Here is a 20,107-nt window from a genome sequence, read left to right as displayed (position 1 = left end):
CCCCTCTCACCTCCCACCTCAGGACTGCAGGTAGAGAAGGGGGACCTGAGGCACTTGGCCCTGAGGAGGGAGGTGGCCTGGCCCATCGATCGCCACAGGCCAGGGTGGGCCACCTCCCTCCTCAGGGCCAAGTGCCTCAGGTCCCCCTTCTCTACCTGCAGTCCTGAGGTGGGAGGTGAGAGGGGGAGGGACACGGCACCTGTCTGGCATCCAGTTCTTTCCACATTCTCATCCTCCCTGGAGCAGATGCTCCGCCCATGCTGAGCCCACCAGTGGGCGAGGGGGGACGCTGTCCTCTCCCTGGGACACACTCCCTGTGTTCACCCTGACATCAGGCCAGCCCCGTCTCTGAGCTGCCAAGCCAGAGCTCCTCGCCCGCTGCCGTCACTGTTGTTCCAGCTCCAGCTGGGGGCCCTGGAGCTCCCCGGCCGCTCCTCTGTCTCCACGGCTGCAGGGGCGGGGGGATTGGGGAAGGGATCATCAGCTGAGCAGGAATCAGGACACATGAGGCCTTTCCCCTCTCCACCTCCTTTCCACGCCACTGCAGCCAAGACCCTCAGAGTAACTGGTTTTTCTCAGCTCTCCAGAGGTTCTCCTGTAAGGCCCAGGAGGATGAAGAATCTCCTTCCTCCTGACCGGCCAGACGCAGAGGTCCCCGGGAGGCTCGCTGGCTCTGAGGCCCTGCCCTGCCCCCTCCCCCACTGCCCTGGAAACGCAGGCCCTAACCAGCCCCCGTCCCCCCCATTCTGCTTCCCAGGTGACCACCGACTGGGACCTTCAGAAGGGCACCGGCTGCACCGAGGGCCACACAGGGACCTCGGCCGCCGCGCCCCTAGCGGCTGGCATGATAGCCCTGATGCTGCAGGTGCGGCCCTGCCTCACGTGGCGTGACGTCCAGCACATCATCGTCTTCACGGCCACCCGGGTGAGCGCTTCACAGGCAGATGCACGGCCTGGCCTGGCCCACCTCAGAGTTTTGGTCCCGAGGGCTTGGAGGTATCAGGAGGTTCAGATTCTAGATGTCCCAGGCATTAGGTGCCAGTGTCTCCCAGAGTTGCATTCCTACTGAAGCAGTGTGGAGACCCCACCAAGACCACAGACCTGAATTCACTTGTCCCTGTCCTGCGGCCATCTCACCTGCAAAGGAGCATTCTGGCCGGGCTCCCAGGTCCCTCTGTAAACAGGCCGTTGGGCTGGTGACATCACGGGGCTTTGCCCTTTTGTCCCAGCTTTCCTCGGGGAGTCCCCTCCTAGCAGCCTTTGTGGGAGAGTCTGGGCTGGAAGAGCCATCAGGGTGAGTCAGGAAACCTAAACTCCGCAAGGCTCACCAGGACCCCTGTGCTGTCAGTACGAGGACCGCCACGCGGACTGGATCACCAATGAGGCCGGCTTCAGCCACAGCCACCAGCACGGATTCGGCCTGCTCAACGCTTGGAGACTTGTGAACGCCGCCAAGGTGAATGGCTGTCCTGCGTGGAGGGGGCGAGGGGGGCGGGCCTAATGCCTGAAACACTGCCCGTCATGTCGTAGGTGCTTAATAGATGTTCATTCACCCGAGACCCATTTTACCCACGAAGAAGCAGGCTCAACACTCTATAAAGTTTCTTAAACTGACAGGAGAGTAAATGAGACCTCAGTGTTGCGTGGAGCCCTCAGGGTGTCAGCTCCCCATCTGCCTGTGTCCCCTGGCTCCGTGTTGTGATGCTGTAGGGAGCAGTCCAGGTTGTCTGCAGAGCGAAAGACAGTGATGATTAAGGGAGAAATAAAAAGTGCAGCCCTAGGGGTCAGGTAGGCGAGATTGGCTGTGCGAGGTCTGTCCGTTTGTTCATTTGCTGCCCCCTCTTCCTTTTACAGATCTGGACATCTGTCCCTTACTTAGCTTCCTACGTCAGCCCTGTGTTGAAAGAGAACAAGGCGATCCCACTGTCCGCCCGCCCCCTGGAGGTGCTGTGGAATGGTAAGCGGTCAGCAGAAAGGGGGTTAATCCTAGGCCAGAGGCTCAGGGCGGGGTGATGGAGAAGTTAGACTCGTCCTCCTGCTGGTCCTGCCCCTTCCTTTAGGAGCTGAGCTCCAGCCAGATCTGCGGCGTTCTCTTTGACCATTTTAGGACATGTTGCTGCTTCTGAGTTGGCTGGCCCCCTGGCTGCTTGAGAGACCTTTCTCCTGAGTTACAGGTGGTGGGAGGGAGCTGCCGAGCAAGCTATTAGGAAGGCTGGTGGGAGGGCTGGGCCAGAACCTGGGGAGACAGGCACAAGTCGAAAGATGTTCCTTTGACTTCCATGCTAGGAACTTGCCAGATGATCCTCTGCAGCCCAGTGGGCTTTGGATGAAGTGAAGGAGCTGGGAATGTCTCCCTTTGATTCTCAGGCTTGTCTAATTACAGAATCAGCTGGAACCTGTTGGGGGAGAACAGAGGAGTCCCCAGAGGGCTCTCTAGATTGGAGTGGTCCTCCCTCCGCCTCCACCTCCATCCCACCCGGGGCGATGGGACTGTCTGAAGGGGTGAGGGCTGTCTGTGGGCAGTCCGAGACATGGTCTCGTGTTGAGCCCAGAGGTTGAAACCCTTCCCAGAGAAGAGGGCGGCTGGGCTGGGGTACTCAGCCGTGCTAGAGGATCCTCTCTCTGCGGACTCCCCAGAGTTGCCACTGGAGAGTTTTCCATCCCTCCAGTTCTTTGGGGATTTTTTTTTTCCTCAAGGAATTTTGACAAGCAGAGTTCTCCACTGTGTTTTGTAAAGTCGGAAGCATGTCATGCTTTGTACCCAGGTGGAGCTTTGTTCTCGCTGTTGCCACCCTCCTAGGAAGTGATGAGGCCAGCACAGTGGCCACAAGGAGGGATGGCCAAAGATGGGAGCGTAGAAGGGAGGGTTGGGGCTGCTCCCCTGGGTGGGAAGAGTTCCGTTGTCTCTCTCCCTAACCATGTCCAGCACTTGCCCAGTTTCCCCTCTACGTGGAAGGAAATCCATGGGCCCGGTTCATTGCATTTTCCGTAAAAGGAATGCTATCTTGGAAAGGGCATAAAGCATCAGCCAAGGCAGAAGAGTGTAGGAACATTCCCAGGAATGCAGTTCAAGTAGGAACCTCAGGGCTTTGCACTCACATGTCTTGGAGACAGTACATCTTTTAACTTTTATTACCTCCTATCCAGAGCTGCTGTCTCTCATTTAATTAACAGTAACCCACAGTCACATCCATCAAGTGAGGTAGTCAGCTTAGAAGCGGGTTAGGGTCCTTTTCAACTTCATCATCCTCTGCCTCCCACTAACCAGGGACGTTCCCCCGGCATGTCTGACAAACTTCCCTCGATACAGAGGCATCTGGAAACTACTTGTTTGTCACGAAAAAGCAGGAGAAAGAAGGACAGATTGTCCTGGGAGGAGGAGAGCAGGAGTTGGAGTAGGGGAGAGAAAGACAGAGAGAAGGGAGGTAGACTCAGCGAGTTTTGCTAATGGAGCCCTTCATGGGTTTGGAGGGCAGCCAGCAGTCTGCTGATCTCCAGGGTCAGCAAAGATGTCTTCCTCTCTGTTGTTGTGACTCCAGACAGAACTGAAGGTCCAGACTCATGGGCATTCTTGGAGGCTGCAGGAAGTCAGTCCAGTTCACGTAGAGCTGAGCAACTCAGTCCCGGACGGTCAGCAAACCTCTTCCCCTATGGCCAAGTGATAGTCTTTCCCACCAAGACCTGGGCAAGTCAGTGTCCAAGGGCTGGCAGGTGAACTTTTTTGTAAGATAGAAGGAAGTAAATATTCCTGTTATGGAAAGGAGGTGAAATTCCAAGACTCTAGAGCAGTGGTGACCAAGAGAACTTTCTATGATGGTGGAAATGTTCTCTATTTGTGCTGCTAAGCTGCTCCATGGCACGAGGGATCTTAGTTCCTCGACCAGAGATTGAACGCATGGCCCCTACATTGCAAGGCAAATTCTTAACCATTCGGCCACCAGGGAAGTCCCAGTAATTGATTTTAAATAGCCACATGTGGCCGGTGCCACCTTCAGGCAGGGCAGCTCTAGAGCAAGACAGGTTGTCATTTCTCCCCATTGGCAGGAGGGCCCCTTGGTTCCTTTAGCTCTGACTCTGGGTCTGAAATGTCTTTGGAGGGCAGGAGAGAGGGTGGGGCTTGGGAGGCGGATCTCAAACACAAGGGAGCCTGTGTGTATTTACAGAAGATTCCTGAACACCTCTTGCAAATACCCTTTTATCCTTGTTTGCAGCCCCAGCTGGCTACCACCATCCCCCGCCAGCCATGTTTCAGTCCTGTTCCTTCCTGGCTCCAGATCTTTCCCTCCCCATTGATTGCTCCTTCTGCCTTCCAACACCCTCAGCACATCTGTTAGGAAACACCTTTAAGCCCCTGCCTGCCTCCAGCTAGTAACCTTTTCAAATGAACTAACCAAAGCAACTGCTCACCTATATCACCCTCTCTCCACTGCTGAAGACTTACTTCATCGCTCTGAGGTGCCCCTCTCAGGCTCAGACCCGGGGCCAGCTCACAGCTCATCTCGGTCGATGACGCTTAGCCCTGTTATCAGACCGGATTAACGAGGCCTGAGTGTCAGCCTTCCCTCTCCTCCATCTCCTCTTCCCAGCTCGTCCTGTGGCTCCAGTGGCCTGCTTTGCTCCATGGTCCTCTGCTGGCCTGAGGAACTTGGTTTTCTATTCACTCACCTCACTACTTCCAAACCATGAGTTCCTTCTGAGACTCATGCCATGTTCTTGACCCTCCCTGTACGTCTTCATCCTCGATGGCCCAGTTGTACTTATGGCTTTAGCTGCCACCTCTCCACAAATGATTCCTAGATTGACATCTCTTATTCTGATCCCTAAACAAGGATAGTGACAAGGATAGAGATTTTTCTAGTTTCCGTAAGATTATGGGCAAATAAAGCCCTGGGATCTTCTCAGCGGTGGTTGAACGAGATCCCATGTTGCTAAAGGTAAAATAATAATATGATGATCACCATCAACTAAGATGAGTGCTTCTGGGACTTCCCTGGTGGTCCAGTGGTTAAGACTCCGCACTTATGCAGGGGGTACGGGCTTCATCCCTGGTCAGGGAACTAAGATCCTGCATGCCATGCAGCGCAGCCAAAAAAAAGATAAATGCCTTTTATGTGCCAAGCACTGGCCTAAGGGTTAACTCATTTAATATACTGGCTCAATTCTAATAACATAATTCTCATGTTCTCACATGCATGGCTACCCAAGTCCCTGTACACACCAATAAGTGAATGCATATAGCATGCCACTCTGTACACATGCTAACACAGACGAGCACGCTCAGGTCTCTTTTAGGATTCTATTCTGTTCTATTATGCTTTGTAATGTGTCACTTGGTGGCTCAGACGGTAAAGAATCTGCCTGCAATTCAGGAGACCCAGGTTCAATCCCTGGGTCAATAAGGTACACTAGAGAAGGGAACGGCAACCCACTCCAGTACTCTCACCTAGAAAATTCCATGGACAGAGGAGCCTGGTGGGCTACAGTCCATGGAGTCGCAAAGAGTTGGACACAACTGAGTGACTAAGCACACCTACATGCATAGTAAAAATTTATATGTATGTAAACTTCACATATATAAATGTACATATGTACAACCTCACCAAAGTAAGAGTAAAGGAATAGAAGTGGAATGAGCACAAGGACAAGGAGAATGAGAGAAGAGATCACAGCAAAGTAGAGATTGCAGTACGGTTTTGGAAGATAGAGCATGAATGGAGAAGTGAGCAGGGCTAAGAAAATTGCAAACCAAATGCCTGCAAGAGTGATCCTAGGCAACAAGCTCGTTTATGCCACAGAATTTCCAGAGACTCGGGGCTGGGAATTCCCTGCAGCCCAGTGGTTAGAACTCTGAGCTTTCATTGCCAGGGCCCAGGTTCATTCACTGGTGTGGGAACTAAGATTCCACAAGCCATGCGATGGGGCCAAAAAAAGGGCTCAGGACTCGGAGGCCCCATGCACTTCAGAGGACAAAGATGAGGTAAGAGAATAGAACTAGGCATCAGTTAAAAGGTGGACGCCCGGGTGCCTTCTCCCATGCTTAGCAGCCAAGTGGTGGCCCCTTCCTTATCTAGGCAGGAGTTGGGAGGTTTATTCTCCTGAGCCCGGAGCCCCCAGGTACAGCAGAAAACAGGAGACAGAGGGTATATCTTAAAATGATTAACCATGAACCATATAAGGGGTACGTGTTACAGATAAGGAAACTAATTCTCACAGCTAGTAAATGGCTGACCTGGAATTTGAACCCAGGCTGGGTGGCTCCAGAGCCCAGGCTCTTGGCACTAGTAGGCACAAGTGATGAGTTGAGAGAGGGTTTGTTTTTCCTTTGTAGTGGGAAAGGCGTAAGCAAGAAAATCCAGCCAAGAGACTGTATAATTGGTCTGATCCGGCTTTGGCCTTTTGCCAGATAGTTACTGTGAAAGGAAAAGAAAACAAGGGAATGTAAATAAGAACATGTTGGAGAGAGGAGCTGTGGGATCTTAGGCGGTTAGGGAAGAGGAGCTTGACGGATATCTTGAGGAGCAAGAAAATAAAGGAATCGAGAAGGTGGTGGAGGGACTTTCCTGGTTGATGGTCCAATGGTTAAGACTCCACACTTCCACTGCAAGGGGTGCGGATTTGATTGCTGGTTGGGGAACTAAGATCTCACATGCCGCGTGGTGCAGCCAAAAAAAGAAGGTAGCGGAGAAAGCGAAGGGACAGCTGGTTGCTTTCTGGGAAGGCGGAACATTGGCTTCCATGAGTTGCAAGAGTGAGAGAAAAGACACACGTGCACACAGACAAACGCAGTGAGAAGGCTCAGTGCGTATTTACCAACGCAGCATCAAGAATTTGCAGGAGCTTTTTTGTTCTCATTTTTGCTCAACTACTGTTCTAATTTGTGTTGTTTACGTAATAAATCCCACAAGGGAAGTTACTGACCCATTCAGAAGTGAAGCAGTGCCAGATAAGGACGAGGCCCGGGGTCTGGCCGTGGAAGTCTGTGCTGACGTGAGGTGGAGAAAGGTCTGTGGAGTCGAGGAAGGAGAGGGATGTGAAGAGATGGCGTTGGACAGGTAGACCCGTGAACACTGGTGTTGTCTGATAATGGGTGGTGGCCCTCCTCCCTGACGTGAGCCCAGTGAGAGGGGGACTGAGTGGGAGGCCAGGATGAACAGGAAGGACAGACAGTGGGGCCACAGGAAGCCCTGAGCCCTTTCTTCCCTCTCTTCTTTTTTACCTTGGCTGTGCTGCACGGCTTTTGGGATCTTAGTTCCCTGACCAGGGATTGAACCTGGGCCCTCAGCAGTGAAAACTCGGATTCCTAACCACTGGACCATCAGGGAACTCCCCCCTCTTTCTTCTTTGACCAGCTATCCATGCCGACACTGCCTCACCCCTAGACTACAAGCAGCTGTTTTAGCTGGTCTTCCTGTCACCTGTTTCTTCTTTCTACTCCAATTCAGCCTACCCACAGCTGTTAGGAGTAACCTCCCTTTAACACTTTTTAAAAAAAACTCCATCCTTGCACAGTAATCTCTAATAGTTCGCAGTTGCTTGTTTAAAATAAAAATGTTAAAGCCTTTCCCATCCGAGGTTCCGTGCCCGTCGTCTCTCACCTCCTCTCTGAGCTTCTTCATCTGTAGAATTGGGTGTTGCTCTGTGCTTTGCCTGTTGGCCTGAATTAATGGAAGAAAAGTTGTCTTGGAAAGAGTCATTTCTCATCGCAGCCTAATTTCTTAATATTCCTCAACTGAGTCTAATACTTCACTAGTTTGTTTTTTTAACTTTTTATTTTGAAATAATTGTAGATTGACAGGAGGGTGCAAAGAACTGTTCAGGGAAGTCCTATGCGCTCTTCTCCTGGTGTTAAATGTCTTAGACTAGAACAATAGGAAAGCCAAGAAAATGATACTGGTCCAATTCATAGAACTTATTCAGATTTTACCAGTTAGACATAGATTCTCTGTGAGTGTGTATGTGTGTGAGTGTGTCTGTGCAGCTTTACCACGTGCAGTCTTGTGTAACCACCACCACAATCAGTATCGAGAGCCGTCCCATCCCAGGACTCCTGTCACCCCTTACGGCCACACCCGACCCTCTGCCCCACCCCTAGCGCCTGGCAGCCACTCACCTGTTGTCCATCTACAGGTAGTGTTACTCATGAGTATTATGTAAGTGAAATCCTGCGCTGTGTGTCCTTTCGATATTGGCTTTTTTCCCTTCAGTACAATGTCGCTGAAGTTTGTTCACATCACTAGTATGGTGGATTTTTGTTGTTGTTCGTTTTTTTGAATGCATAACTCATCTTTTGTTTGTGTATTTTTGGCTCTATGGGGTCTTCATTCCTGTGTGCCAGCGTTTCTCTGGTTGTGCCAAGCAGGGCTGCTCTTCGTTGCGGTGCACGGGCTTCTCATCGCAGTGGCTTCTCTCGTTGCGGAGCACAGGCTCTAGGTGCACAGGCTTCAGTAGTTTTAGTGCTTGGGCTCAGTAGTTGTGGCGCACGGGCTTGGTTGCGCCACAGAATGTGGACTCTTCCTGGACCAGGCATCAAACCTGTGTCCCCTGCATTGGCAGATGGATTCTTAACCAGTGGACCACCAGGGAAGCCCATCACTTCAGTAGTGTTTTTTTTTTCCCCCCCAAAACATGTGTTTCCTTCAACATGAAACTTGGTCATTTCTACCTCTGCCTGTATGTGTGCCGTTTTCCCTTCTAGAGTACCTCTACCAGTACTCTCTACCAATCTTACTCCCTTCCTCAGAGTGTGTCTCACAACTGAGGCCTAAACCTGTCTGCCTCATCTCTGTTCTGGCATCAGTTATGTGGACCTCATATGACGTCATTTTCCACTTGCAGGTAGAAGGCAGAGGCCATATCCAACTTATCTTTACATTCCCAGTGTCTAGTACGGTGCCTGAAATGTAGAAGGTACTGAGGAAATTATTTTTTGAATGAATGAACGTTGGAAATGGCTCCGTTTGTTTCTTGTCTTGTGTCTTGGTTATGTGTTGCCTTCCCGACTGGACTCTAAATTATAAACTTGAAATCAGCAAGGGCACTCCCTTTCCTAGTGTACACAAGGTTCAGTCAGGGTTGCCGAAGGTACTTGTATACGCCTTTGTGTTTGGTGGGGTGAAGTGAGGGCGTAAGTATCTGTGGGGCTGGTTTCCCAGCTGCCCAGCCTGACTTCCCACAGTCAGCAGGATGGACCTGGACATGTCGGGGCTGAAGACCCTGGAGCACGTGGCCGTGACTGTCTCCATCACCCACCCACGACGTGGCAGCTTGGAAGTGAAGCTCTTTTGCCCCAGTGGCATGATGTCCCTTATCGGCGCCCCCCGCAGCTTGGACTCGTACGTACTTGTGCCCCTACCTTCTGAGCTCTTTTTGCAGTGAGGGCCTTGTCCAGGAAAAGATCTGGGAGGAGACACTCGCCCTGTCCTAAACTCCCCTGGCGTTGGCTTTGTGACCTGCTTTGTTCAAGTGCTTACAGCGTGCTCGGCACCGCACTTTACGAATGTTTTCTTCAGTCCTTGTAAGAACGATGCAGAGGGACTTCCCTGGCAGTCCAGTGGCTAAGACTCTGTGCTCCCAGTGCAGGGGGCCTGGGTTCAATTCCTGGTCAGAGAACTAGATCCCACCTACCGCTCTGCACGACCAAGAGAAAGACGATGGAGAGTAGACTTTGTAACCTCCTCTTACAAGTGAGGAAACAAGTCAGAGGCCTAGTAAGCGCCTGAGAGAGTAACAGTGAGCCTAGATCTACGGGACTCCCAAGCTGGTCGGTGTGCTCTCCACGTTTGCTTTTTCCAGTTCACCACGTTGACACGTGCCCGCCCCTCAGCTCCTGAGATCATCCCGGGGCAAGGGCCAGCACTTGAGGGCCCCTTGTGGCACCCTCCTGATTGGCTGTAGCTCAGACCATAGCTGCTACTACAGTAAGAAAGTGCTCCTGGGCAAAGGGGTCAATTCCCCGCTCCACACCTTCCTCTGTCTCCTGTGTCCTTGCCCCAGGGATCCCAACGGCTTCAATGACTGGACCTTCTCCACGGTGCGGTGCTGGGGGGAGAGGGCGAAAGGGACCTACAGACTCGTCATCAGGGACGTAGGTAAGCTTGCCTGCCTCCCGGCCAGGGCCCCGCCTTTCACGAGTGTCGTCCGTTCCTCTGGATCTCAGAGTCCCCACAGAGAGTGTCCCAGGTGGAACACCTAGGTGCCATCGGACCATAAGGGTAGCTGCCAAGAAGTATGCCCCGTCCACAGAATGGGCATTGAGACCTGTTCGTTAATTGTTCATTAATACTACCTCTCATCTTCCTTGGCAAAGTGACTGATCCATTTTTCCTCAGGATAGCAACACAAATTCCTTGTTGAAACCACATTTCAAGTTCTTTCACATATAACCATCCTGCGGCCAGCCCTGGTAGGCAGGTAAGGGCAGGACTAATTTTCACCATTTTTTTTTAAACTGAGGTCCACCCAAGATTTGAAGTAACATATGTGAAATCATACAGTATTTTAAGGAGAAAATTGGAAACTGAACCCAACCCTCCCAATTTCCCCCAAATTAGGTATACATCAGGCTTTCCTCATAGCTCAGTTGGTAAAGAATCCTCCTGCAATGCAGGAGACCTCAGTTCGATTTCCTGGTTTGGGAAGATCCCCTGGAGAAGGGAACAGCTACCCACTCCAGTATTCTGGCCTGGAGAACTCCCCGGACTGTACAGTCCATGGGGTCGCAAAGAGTCTTTCACTCTCAGGTGTACCTCACCAGACAGGTGGTCTTCAGACCTTTAATTTAGCAGGACTTTTTTTTTTCCAAGAAAAATCCCAGCTAAAACCCTAAAACATGAAAGAGGAAAAATTTCTTAGCTTTGGAGTGCTCCCTTTCACCCTCCCCTTTCCATTCCCAAGAGCACCCGAGAGGCAGGTCTGCAGAACCCCGGGGTCAGTGGGACAGAGTTAGATGACTGTGGCTGCCCACCCATGCGGTCTGAGTCCCTCTGGGTGGCAGGGCGGGCGGGCCTTCTGCCATCTGGCCAGCCGTGAGGCCAGGCTCACGGACTACCCTGCTTGCTGCCCTAGGAGACGAGACATCCCAGGCCGGCGTCCTCCGGCAATGGCAGCTCACCCTGTATGGCTCTGTGTGGAGTCCAGTAGACATCAGAGACAGACAGAGGTAGGTGTAGCCGTGGGCGTCAGAGGGCTGGGGACTTGGGGGTGGAGGATGGGGAGGCCACCTAGGGAGCTCCGCTTCCTGTGTCCCGTTTGCTGTGGGACCTCGCCCTGTCCAGCTGGCAGGCGGGAGGATGGGCAAGGCAGGCGAGTAGAGGAACCAGGCTGAGTGGGGCATCGTTGTCTCCTCTCTGCTCCACAGGCTGCTAGAAAGTGCCATGAGTGGGAAATACCTGCACGACGGCTTCACGCTGCCCTGCCCACCTGGGCTGAACATCCCCGAGGAAGACGGTTATACCATCACCCCCAACACTCTCAAGGTGCGGGCAGGCAGGGGTGCCCTGGGGTGTTGTCCTCGGTGGGTGACTCAAGGCATCTTGGGAGCGATGCATTGGGCAGACCTGGGTCCCCATTTTCCTGGCTAACTCTCTTGTAGCGGGGGACAGAGGGTGTGGCTTGGGGGTGGGAGAGGCAACCCCCAGAAGGAGAGAGACTCTCTGAGCCCACTGTTCTGGGCTGAGAAAGGCTGCAGGCTTCCGGGAGAGCAGCCCTACATAGGTTCTTGCCTTTCCCCCAGACCCTGGTGCTGATTGGCTGCTTCACCGTCTTCTGGACCATTTACTACATGCTGGAAGTATACTTGAGCCAGAGGAATGTGGCCTTTCGCCCAATTTGTCGGAGTGGACCGTGCCACTGGCCCCAGCGAAGCCAGAAAGCCAAGGAGGAAGGGACAGAACTAGAATCAATGCCCCTTTGCAGCAGCCAGGATCCAGGTGGAGTGGGGCTGGAGAGCGAGGGCTCTCCCACCACCTCAAGGCTCCACGCCCCAGACCTGCTGGATCAGGGGGACTGGAGCCTGTCCCAGAGCAGGGGTGCCTTGGACGTCCCTCAGCTCCTGCCCCCAGACCTGCTGCAGGGGAAGGAGGCGCAGATGTGCTGACCTGGGGTCTGACAGCCACCGTGGGATGGGCTCTCACTTCCTAAGACTGTAGGAGTGTGGAAAGCTGCTTCCTAGTTCTGGGAGCTCTGGGCAGAAAGCAGTCCGGGTGCTTCCAGCTGGGACCAGAGGCCTGAAGACGCCCTCTGGCTAAAGACCATGCTCAGGGAGGGCGTGGGCCTGCAGAAGGTCCAGTCAGCAGAGCAGCAGTGCCAGAGAACAGGCTGGCAACAGTCGTGGAGCCTTCCTCCAACAGAGTAGGAGCTTTTGGTGAGAAGGTCTCAGACGACGGACTAGGGCTTGCTTCTCCAGGGCAGGCCAGCAGTGTGCTTCTCCTTGCTTCTCCAGGGCAGGCCAGCAGTGTGGGTCACCCAGGCCCTCAGCACACATGGCCAGAAGAGCATCTCAGCAGAAATGTCACTGGGGTCCCTTGGGAAGAGGGCTTAGGGGTGGAAGCTGGAAAGAGCCCCCAGATACGCCTGTCTGTTTAACGACCCCGGGGACAGAAACGGCAGCCCTTTCCTCTCTGCCCCTCACCGTCCAGCCTCAGCCTTGGACTTGGCCATGTTGGTTTGGCAGTCAGCCCCTAACTCAGCACATGTGCCCTGAAAGCAGCTGCCTGCATCAGCCCTGATCAGCAGAAGCCCACCTTGAGCACGCCCCTGACCCCTTTGTCCTGAAGGACCAGTACAATGCACCTGGCGGGGCTGTGGATGGGCACGGCCCCCAGGCCCAGGCCGCTCTACTGGGGCATCTTCAGCAGGTCTGCCACCCCATCTTCCTCTGCAAAGTACTCAGGGAAATGGCCGTGCCCACCGGAGGCCGGCCGGCTGCCTGGCAGGCTGCGACTTCCTCCCATTCTTGGCCTCCTCCCCTCTGAGCGAGTTGGTTTTTTGGAACTTTGTTTTTTTTAATGCTTACGATTTGGTTTTCTCTTTCCACAGCAACATTTTGTTGAATTTTTTCTGCACAGCTTTTCCAAAATAAAAACCTTCCTTCCACACAGTGTCGCCCTATGCCCACTCCTTTCGACCACCTAGCCAAAGCTAACACAAGTCACCAAGCTGCCCCTCTTTCCCTTCAGAACTGTCGTCCATGCCCCTCTTCCACCCCCTGAAATCGTGGAACACATGAGAACCCGAGCTGCCTGACTGTCCCTCGCTCTTACTTCTGGAACCAGAACCAAAGCGACCAGGGCAAATCAGACTCTGGCAGCCAGGCCTGAGAAAAAAATTTATGTATATTTTTTTTTCTTTTTGAATTTCAACCCCCCAAATATTCCAGCAAAAAAAAAAAAAATCAAGGGAGGTTGGGCTGGGTCTCCTTCTATGAGCATCTGCTTCCAAGGAGGACAGTGGACTTGCCCACGCCCAGGCTACCACCAGCCCACGTCTCCCCTGCTCAGCCCAGGATGGGGGGAAGGCAGAGCTGGTGGGGGAGCTGGGAGGCGGGCCGGGGGAGCAGTGCTTTGGGGTCAGGAGTTGGGCTGAGGCTGAGGGGTGGGGGCAAGCTGCCCAAGTGCAGTCACCTTTGCTCAGTGACGGAGCCTCGAAGCTTGGCCGGGGCTGAAGGAACTACACGGCTGTGTGTGAGGCGGGCGAGGCAGGATGCTGTGGCCAGCGAGCTGGGCAAAGGTGGGGCTGGGCGCCGGCCCTCACCCTCTTAACTGATGATCTGCCGGGGCCGCCCATAGCCCGTCATGCCAGCCTGCGAGGCCCCTCTGTTGCTGCCCATCTGTAGGCCAATGACATGCTTGCCCTCCTGCAGCTGGCTCTCTGTGAATTCCCTCTTATGCTCCTGGGCTTTCCTAGGAAAGGAGGAACCAAGATAAAGACTTGCCGGGACTGTGTGTTTGCCATCTGCCTTTGGTTTCCTCTGTTACTCCTAGCCCGATGCCATCCCCTCCCGCCTTTCACGGCTCTCATTTCCTTATTGCAGCTGCCCCGCAGCACGGGCTGGGAAGACTGGCTCAGACAGGAGGGTAGAAAGGGAGGAGTCAAGATGTACTATGGACCCACTTCCCCCACCCTAGACCCTCACTGTGTACCTTTTCTGGCTTTCTGCTTCCTGTAGCCACTGCACTAACCGGCTAGCCCCCCTCCTGTAGAAACCTGAGCTTAGCATGCAGGGAACCCCTGGTGGCCACGTACTTCATAAACCAGTTGGGATCTCCACGGTAGTGTCCATCATTCTTGGTCACTGCCAAGCTGCCCAGGGCCATCAAGGTCCTCTGCACCGCAGCCAGGTCTTTGCCTGTGAGTAGGAAGAGGGGAGGGGAGACAGCCTTTAGGACTGTGTAAACAGAATCCAAGGCAGAGCCAGCCTGTGCCCCTCAGAAAGATGGCCAACCCAGGGGCAAAGGTGGTCCTGAAATCGAAGGGGACGCAGAGATCCCACCATGGGAATGGGATTCTCCTGGTGTATGCCACTCCTGCTGTGCAGACCCGTCATAGTGGCAGATTGGATCATCCCTCATCCCTGCCTCCGCCTCCTGTACACCTGCCTCATCCACCCATCTCCTCTCTCTACCTTCAAAGAGGTCAACGGTCTGGAACATGTCAGTCTTGGTGACGCCATAATCCTCAGCTGCCTTCAGGAACTGAGCCACCTGCTCCATCTGCTTGAAGACCATGGAGGGCGGGTTCTCGGGCACCTTCACTGGCTTGGAGCCATCAGGATACAGGCTATTGACCAGCTTGCTCAGAATCTGCCAGGCAAAGAAGGCAGCTGAGGACTCAGCTTGAGGTGGGGGTGGGGGGCCCTGCCCCATGACGGTGGCACAATGGCACGACCCCGGCCCCTGCCCCAGGTGTCACTCACCACGCCATTCTTCAGCCAGACCTGGAAGCCCAGGCGCCCGCGGTCGGGGCGCCCCACATCGGGGCCGCACTGCATTACGATCCACTCCACCAGTCGCTCCTCCAGCTCCTCGTCATACTTCTTCTCGATTTTCGACTGCACTTCCCGGCTCATGCCATAGGAAGGACCCTTGTTGGCCATGTTGGCGGGGAGCTAAAGCAGCACAGGCCAGAAGAGGAAGGGGGTCAGGGAGTCAGAGAACAGCTCTGCTGTCACGGGTGCCTGGCAGGTCTTGTCTTCCAGCTCTGAGGATCAGGGGAGTGGGGAGACCACTCTAGCTCCACGGCACTTACCTGGGCTAGCTCGTCCCCTCAGTCCAGGAAGCCTCTCTGAACTTGGAGACTAGATTTTTGGCAGTCTAGAGCAGAAGTTAGTAAACTGTTTGGGTAAATAACCAGATAGTCATTTTACTGACAGTCATATTTTAGGCTTTGCAGGCCATAAAGTCCCTGCCATTGTAGCCTCGAAGCAGCTTTGGGCAATATGTAAACAAGTGAGCATGGGTGGGTTCAAATAAAACTTTATTTACACAAACAGATGACAGGCTGCATTTATGGGTTTAACAGTCCCTGGTCTAGAGCACCCTTTCTTTGCTAAGATTGGTGACAGGCACTGGAGAGGTCTTTTGGAAGAGACCACATTGACCCTCAAAATGAAGCCAGCAGATGTCTTTGTCCAGTGAGGTGTGAGGTGGTTTGGTGCCTCTGCCTCAAGTTATGGGGTTCCCTCCAACTCTCAGTTCTCCCAGAAGCAGGAACCCCAAAACTCTAGCTCTTTGCTAGCTCAGCTCAGCCTCCAGCCGACAGCTACAGAGGCTGAAGCTTTCCCACCCCTGGTAAGAGCTAGGAAGCCAGCAAAGCCCAGGAGCTTTTGGCCAAGAAGTTGTATTTCCCCAGAGGAGCCAGATGTGCGAGGGCTGCCAGCTGGTGCACCCACCACCCCGCCTGGTGAACTCAGGCTCTCACCACTGTGGGAGCTTGAGTAACCACAAAGCCGGAGTTCTCCAGGGACGTGAGCCCAGCATTTGCCAAGCAAAGCAGGGAAGACCTCCCCAACTTGTGGCCCTAGGGCCCAGGGCTGGCCCCACTCAGGAGCGCCCACAAGTGGCAGGGGAGCAGCGGGAGCAGGGCCAAGCAGGGAGGCTGCTGAGGAGGCTTGGGTGTGACCGGTGGGGAGGAACCTGAGCTGGCCTCAGGTATCACGTGGCGCCAGAGCTCATCGGAAGAGTCCTTTGAAAGAGGAATCAAATGAGGCCAAACCATTCCCTGGCCTCCGAGAGGTCAGAGGTTGGGAGGGAGAGCATGGTCTGAGGATGGAGGCAGTCACTACCGTGTTCCCCCAACTCCCTCTCCTGTCAGAGCTGAGCCCTTCTTCCTCCCCACTCCCATGGAAGGCAGTGGACATTATTACTTCACAGGGTCCCAGCTAAGCTGCCAAAACCCACTTGCCCGGCCCTTCCTTCCCCATGGCTGACGGCTTTCCTGAGCTCTCATGCCCCGTCTGTGCAGGGAGGATAATATATCTACCCCAGAGAACTGGGAACATTCCAGAAGGCCCTGTCTGTGATGACCCAACACATGGCCTGTCCCTCAGTGAAGATCCTTAAAACGCTGGTCTTTTGCCCCCAGAGCCGGTCTCCTGGTAGTGACCCAAGAAAGCCAGCCCCTGACCAATCGGTAAAAAGCAGTTTCTCCTGCTCCAGGCTCCACCCCTCTTCATAATCATATTCCCTGAGGGGATTGCAAAGTTTGGGAGAAGAAAACAAGAGAAAGGCTCCTCTAAATTCCAGCCACTTGGCCCCTCACTTCTCCCTGAGTCTGCTTCCTTATTTGTAAAGTGAGGGCTGGACCACCTCCGAGGATGTGGTTCTCAGAGCATCCCAGCCAGTGATGCCAAAGAACCCAAAGGCCAAGTCCCTCCCTTCCCCACCCTGCTGTGTCTCATCCCTGCTTCCCGAGGACTCCTGGGTGAAGCACTGGGGTCAAGACACACCAGCAGCTGGGACCAGGGGGTTTCAGCCCATATCCTTCATCCAGGCCTCCCACCCACCCGCCTCTTCTTAGCTTTCACCACACCATCCCAGGCAGGCAGGAGGCACCCCATGGTCGGGGCCCCAGCCCCCATCTCCTATGTCCTGCCTTTCCCTCCCCTCTTCCCCTCTTTCTGCCCCTCCCCACCCCCAGACCTCGCACTGGGCCCATGAGGAACAGGGGCCAAGCAGAGTGAGTCTCCCACCCCCAGCTTCCAGCCTCAGGAGATTCGGGACAGTCAAGGTGGCAGGGCTCACAGTGACAAGGACACAAACTTGCAGCCCCGAGAGACGACATTTGGATTGATCAGAACCAGGGAGGGAGATGAAAGACACCCTACCCCCACCCTCCTCCCTCCTGGTGGAGAGCCTGAAAGCGGAGGGTTCCAAGAAGAATCCTGCCAGGCCCTCTGACAAAGGCCTCTCCAGGCCCACCTTGGAGCTGCTGGGGAGGGGTGAGGGGAGACAGCGGCCCACCCAGGGTCTTTCCAGGCAAAGGCTCCTAGGACAGGATGGACAGGGAGCCTGAGGCTCTGCCTTGACCCCCCACCCCTGCCCTGTGGCTCCATCAGCCTCCCCTCCCCGGAGAAAAAAAACAAGCCCAGCTGCCAAGAGGCGGGGGCAGCTCCTCCCAGCCGGAACCCGGAAAACCAGGGTTCTCTGCTGGACTGCTGTGCCCCCCTGTCTTCAGAACAAACAAAACAGGACACAGGACAAGCACAGGAGCGGTGGCTTGACTAAATTCTGGGGTCAGGGGAGACCTGTCCTACCCACCTACCCTTTGAAAAACAACCACTAAAGGAAACGCCAGACCTCAGGAGCAGGCCCTGCCTGGCCCTGTCTGCACCGCCCAGGCAGTCAGGCCAAGGCTCTTGGCAGGCCACCCCCATCCTCTGCTGGTGGGTGACCTCCGCCTCAGGGTATGGAGGGAGCTGCGTGCCTGGAGAGTCGGTTCTCTTACTGTCCCTGCATCCTTCCACCCTAGCCAGTTCCAGAAGACAAGAGCTTTGTGTCCCACTTCCTCAGTGGCTACCCAGGGCCTCTCCTAGGCTGCTCAGGACCTGGGGACCCAGCAGAGGGTCACTGCGCTCCAGCCCTGGTGTACCACACACCCCCTTCACCTCCTCCGACATCCTCCTGGCCTGGCTGGATAGCAGACAATAAGCCTTGGGTCTAAATCCACTCCACCTTTGAGCCCATCACACCACACGTAGGGTGACTATGGCTGAAAATGGGGTGCCTCCCTGACCCCAGTTTCCCAGGTTTCCGCCATCAATCCTTCTGCACCAGCAAAGTCTCCCTGGGCATCTCAATTGGGTTCAAGGCTGCCCAGTCTAAGAGGTACGGGACTCTAGTAACCCCTTCCCACCCAGCAAGCTAGGACCACCTCTGCAGATGGAGGTGGGGAGTGCACACTGAAGAGGGTGGGCTTCCCCCTGCCTGGGAGCCCGAGAGTTCTGCCTGCGATACACCCACTGCGACCTCCAACTGCTGAGCCCCAGCCCAACTCCCCTCCAGACCCCGGACAAATGCACTTACAGGGGTTCCTCGGGGCTCTCAGGAAGGCGTGAGCTCTGTCTGGACTTGGACAGACAGGATGGGGCGCTGGCTGGGTGAGGGGTTTAAAGGGCTGCCACGGCGGTGATGTCAGCCTCCCCCCCCGCTGACTCGCCCCGGCCCCCTCCTGTCCAGAGGAAACCGGCTCCTTCCCCACCCCCGGCTCCCCCAGTGACTCCACACAGGCTCCATATTTGGGGAAAGACACCAAGTTGGAGCAGTCTACCGGGGGCTGCCCGAGACATTCTCTGCGTGCTTTGGGGATGGAGCCGGCGGGGGCGGGGCCGCTCTGCCGGCGGGGAACCGCCGGGAAAAGCCTTTTATGGACAGGACCACGAAGGCTTTCCCTGCCGTCTGGACTTAGGGTTGCTCCTCTGACACTGTTCCCTGCCTCCGGGTTTGCGGGGAGGGGGAAATTCAAGAGGGGCTGTCCAGTGAAATAGGTTGGGGGACCCCTCCCTGAGGCTTGTGGGGGACTAACCAGCCACTCTCTCCTTCTGGGGCTTTTAGCCCTAGCGGGAGACAGGAGCTCACCTTTCCCGAGGACCAGGCTACGTGCCAGGCATTTTGCAAACGCGCTCATTTGATACTCATAGCTGCTGCATCATGACAGCATAATTACTCTCCCATTTTACAAATGAGGAGACAAAGGCTCGGAGGGCGTCTTACCCAAGGCCACGTGGTGAGTCTTGAGAGGCAGAACCTGGGCATCCCTGCCGACCCCCCAGCCATGTGGGAGCCAGAGAGGCCGGCAGACCCACCCTTCCAGCTGCACCTGCTCAGGTTGAGAGTTCGCAGTTGGGGTGGGTTTTAAATCACACGCTTTAGCTGGAGGTGGGACTGGGGGGTTCAGCAACAGCTCAGTCCGATCCAGAGGGTCTGCATGGCCTGAAGCACCAACACTGGGGTTGGAGGCTCAAAGACTTCTATCATCCTTCCCTCCTTTTTTTTTTTTTTTGATGTATTTGTTTATGTATTTATTTATGGCCAGTGCTGCTCGGCATGTGGCATCTTAATTGGATGTGGCATCTTCATTGGATCTGGCATGTTAATTCCCCAACCAAGGATCGAACCTGCACCCCCTGCAGTGGAAAGGCAGAGTCTTAATCACTGGACCACCAGGGAAGCCCTCCCACCCTGCCCCTTTTCAAACAGTCTCTACCTCCTCTGGAAAACAGACAACCCCATCACCCAAGAAAGGAGACCCGCTCAAATCTCGCTTCAGCGAAGGATAGGGAGTGAAGAAAGGAAAGGGGCACCCGGTGGGGGCTCTGGGCTGCCTGCTGTGGCACCGCTCCATCCTTGGGCAGCCTGGCAGGGAAGAGCTAATACTCCACCACACACTGCACATCCACCACCCGGCACCACTAGGAAAGGCCTTTCCTGCACAACCAGCTCGGGACGCCAGAGTCTAGCAGTGCAGAAGTACAGTGCCCCCCAGTGGCACCTGCGGGGAAGAGCAGGGAGAGGAGCTAGGGAGCCGCTAAAGAGGAGCCCTCTAGACTTTGAGTTGTGTCCTTAATTCACCAGGTTCCTCCTCGAAAGCCCGCCCCACCCTACCCCCGGCCCCC

General features: G+C 54.8%; 2 protein-coding genes across 2 annotated transcripts in view; one reads left to right on the top strand and one right to left on the bottom strand.

The window, feature by feature from the left end:
• The window catches only part of PCSK7 (proprotein convertase subtilisin/kexin type 7), a 29,781-nt gene extending 16,687 nt beyond the window's left edge, over positions 1-13,094 (top strand). The window contains exons 9-16 of the mRNA XM_010830392.1: positions 758-925; positions 1,349-1,456; positions 1,855-1,957; positions 9,176-9,332; positions 9,994-10,088; positions 11,065-11,158; positions 11,357-11,474; positions 11,732-13,094. Coding sequence (XP_010828694.1) covers positions 758-925; positions 1,349-1,456; positions 1,855-1,957; positions 9,176-9,332; positions 9,994-10,088; positions 11,065-11,158; positions 11,357-11,474; positions 11,732-12,094 — 1,206 coding nt within the window. The 3' untranslated portion in view covers positions 12,095-13,094. The remainder of the gene's footprint in view (positions 1-757; positions 926-1,348; positions 1,457-1,854; positions 1,958-9,175; positions 9,333-9,993; positions 10,089-11,064; positions 11,159-11,356; positions 11,475-11,731) is intronic.
• Positions 13,095-13,312: 218 nt separating this feature from the next.
• On the bottom strand, positions 13,313-18,707 carry TAGLN (transgelin). Its single transcript, XM_010830391.1, has 5 exons — positions 18,519-18,707; positions 14,912-15,103; positions 14,621-14,798; positions 14,242-14,344; positions 13,313-13,898 (listed from the first exon to the last, which is right to left on the bottom strand). Exons 2-5 carry the CDS (start codon positions 15,089-15,091, stop codon positions 13,754-13,756), a joined length of 606 nt encoding a protein of 201 aa, XP_010828693.1. The 5' UTR covers positions 15,092-15,103; positions 18,519-18,707; the 3' UTR covers positions 13,313-13,753.
• Positions 18,708-20,107: the final 1,400 nt, after the last annotated feature.

The sequence above is a fragment of the Bison bison genome, unplaced genomic scaffold (assembly GCF_000754665.1).
Source record: "Bison bison bison isolate TAMUID 2011002044 unplaced genomic scaffold, Bison_UMD1.0 scf7180017864518, whole genome shotgun sequence".
Lineage (NCBI taxonomy): Eukaryota > Metazoa > Chordata > Mammalia > Artiodactyla > Bovidae > Bison > Bison bison.
Note: the sequence above shows the minus strand (reverse complement) of the source record. Positions and strands in the feature narration are given on the sequence as shown.

Coding starts and splice junctions, on each gene's coding strand:
- TAGLN (XM_010830391.1), bottom strand. CDS start 15,091: ATGGCCAACAAGGGTCCTTCCTATGGCATGAGCCGGGAAGTGCAGTCG. Junction 14,345..14,620: donor GACCGTTGACCTCTTTGAAG/GTAGAGAGAGGA, acceptor TCCTACTCACAG/GCAAAGACCTGGCTGCGGTG. Junction 13,899..14,241: donor GATCCCAACTGGTTTATGAA/GTACGTGGCCAC, acceptor CTCCTTTCCTAG/GAAAGCCCAGGAGCATAAGA.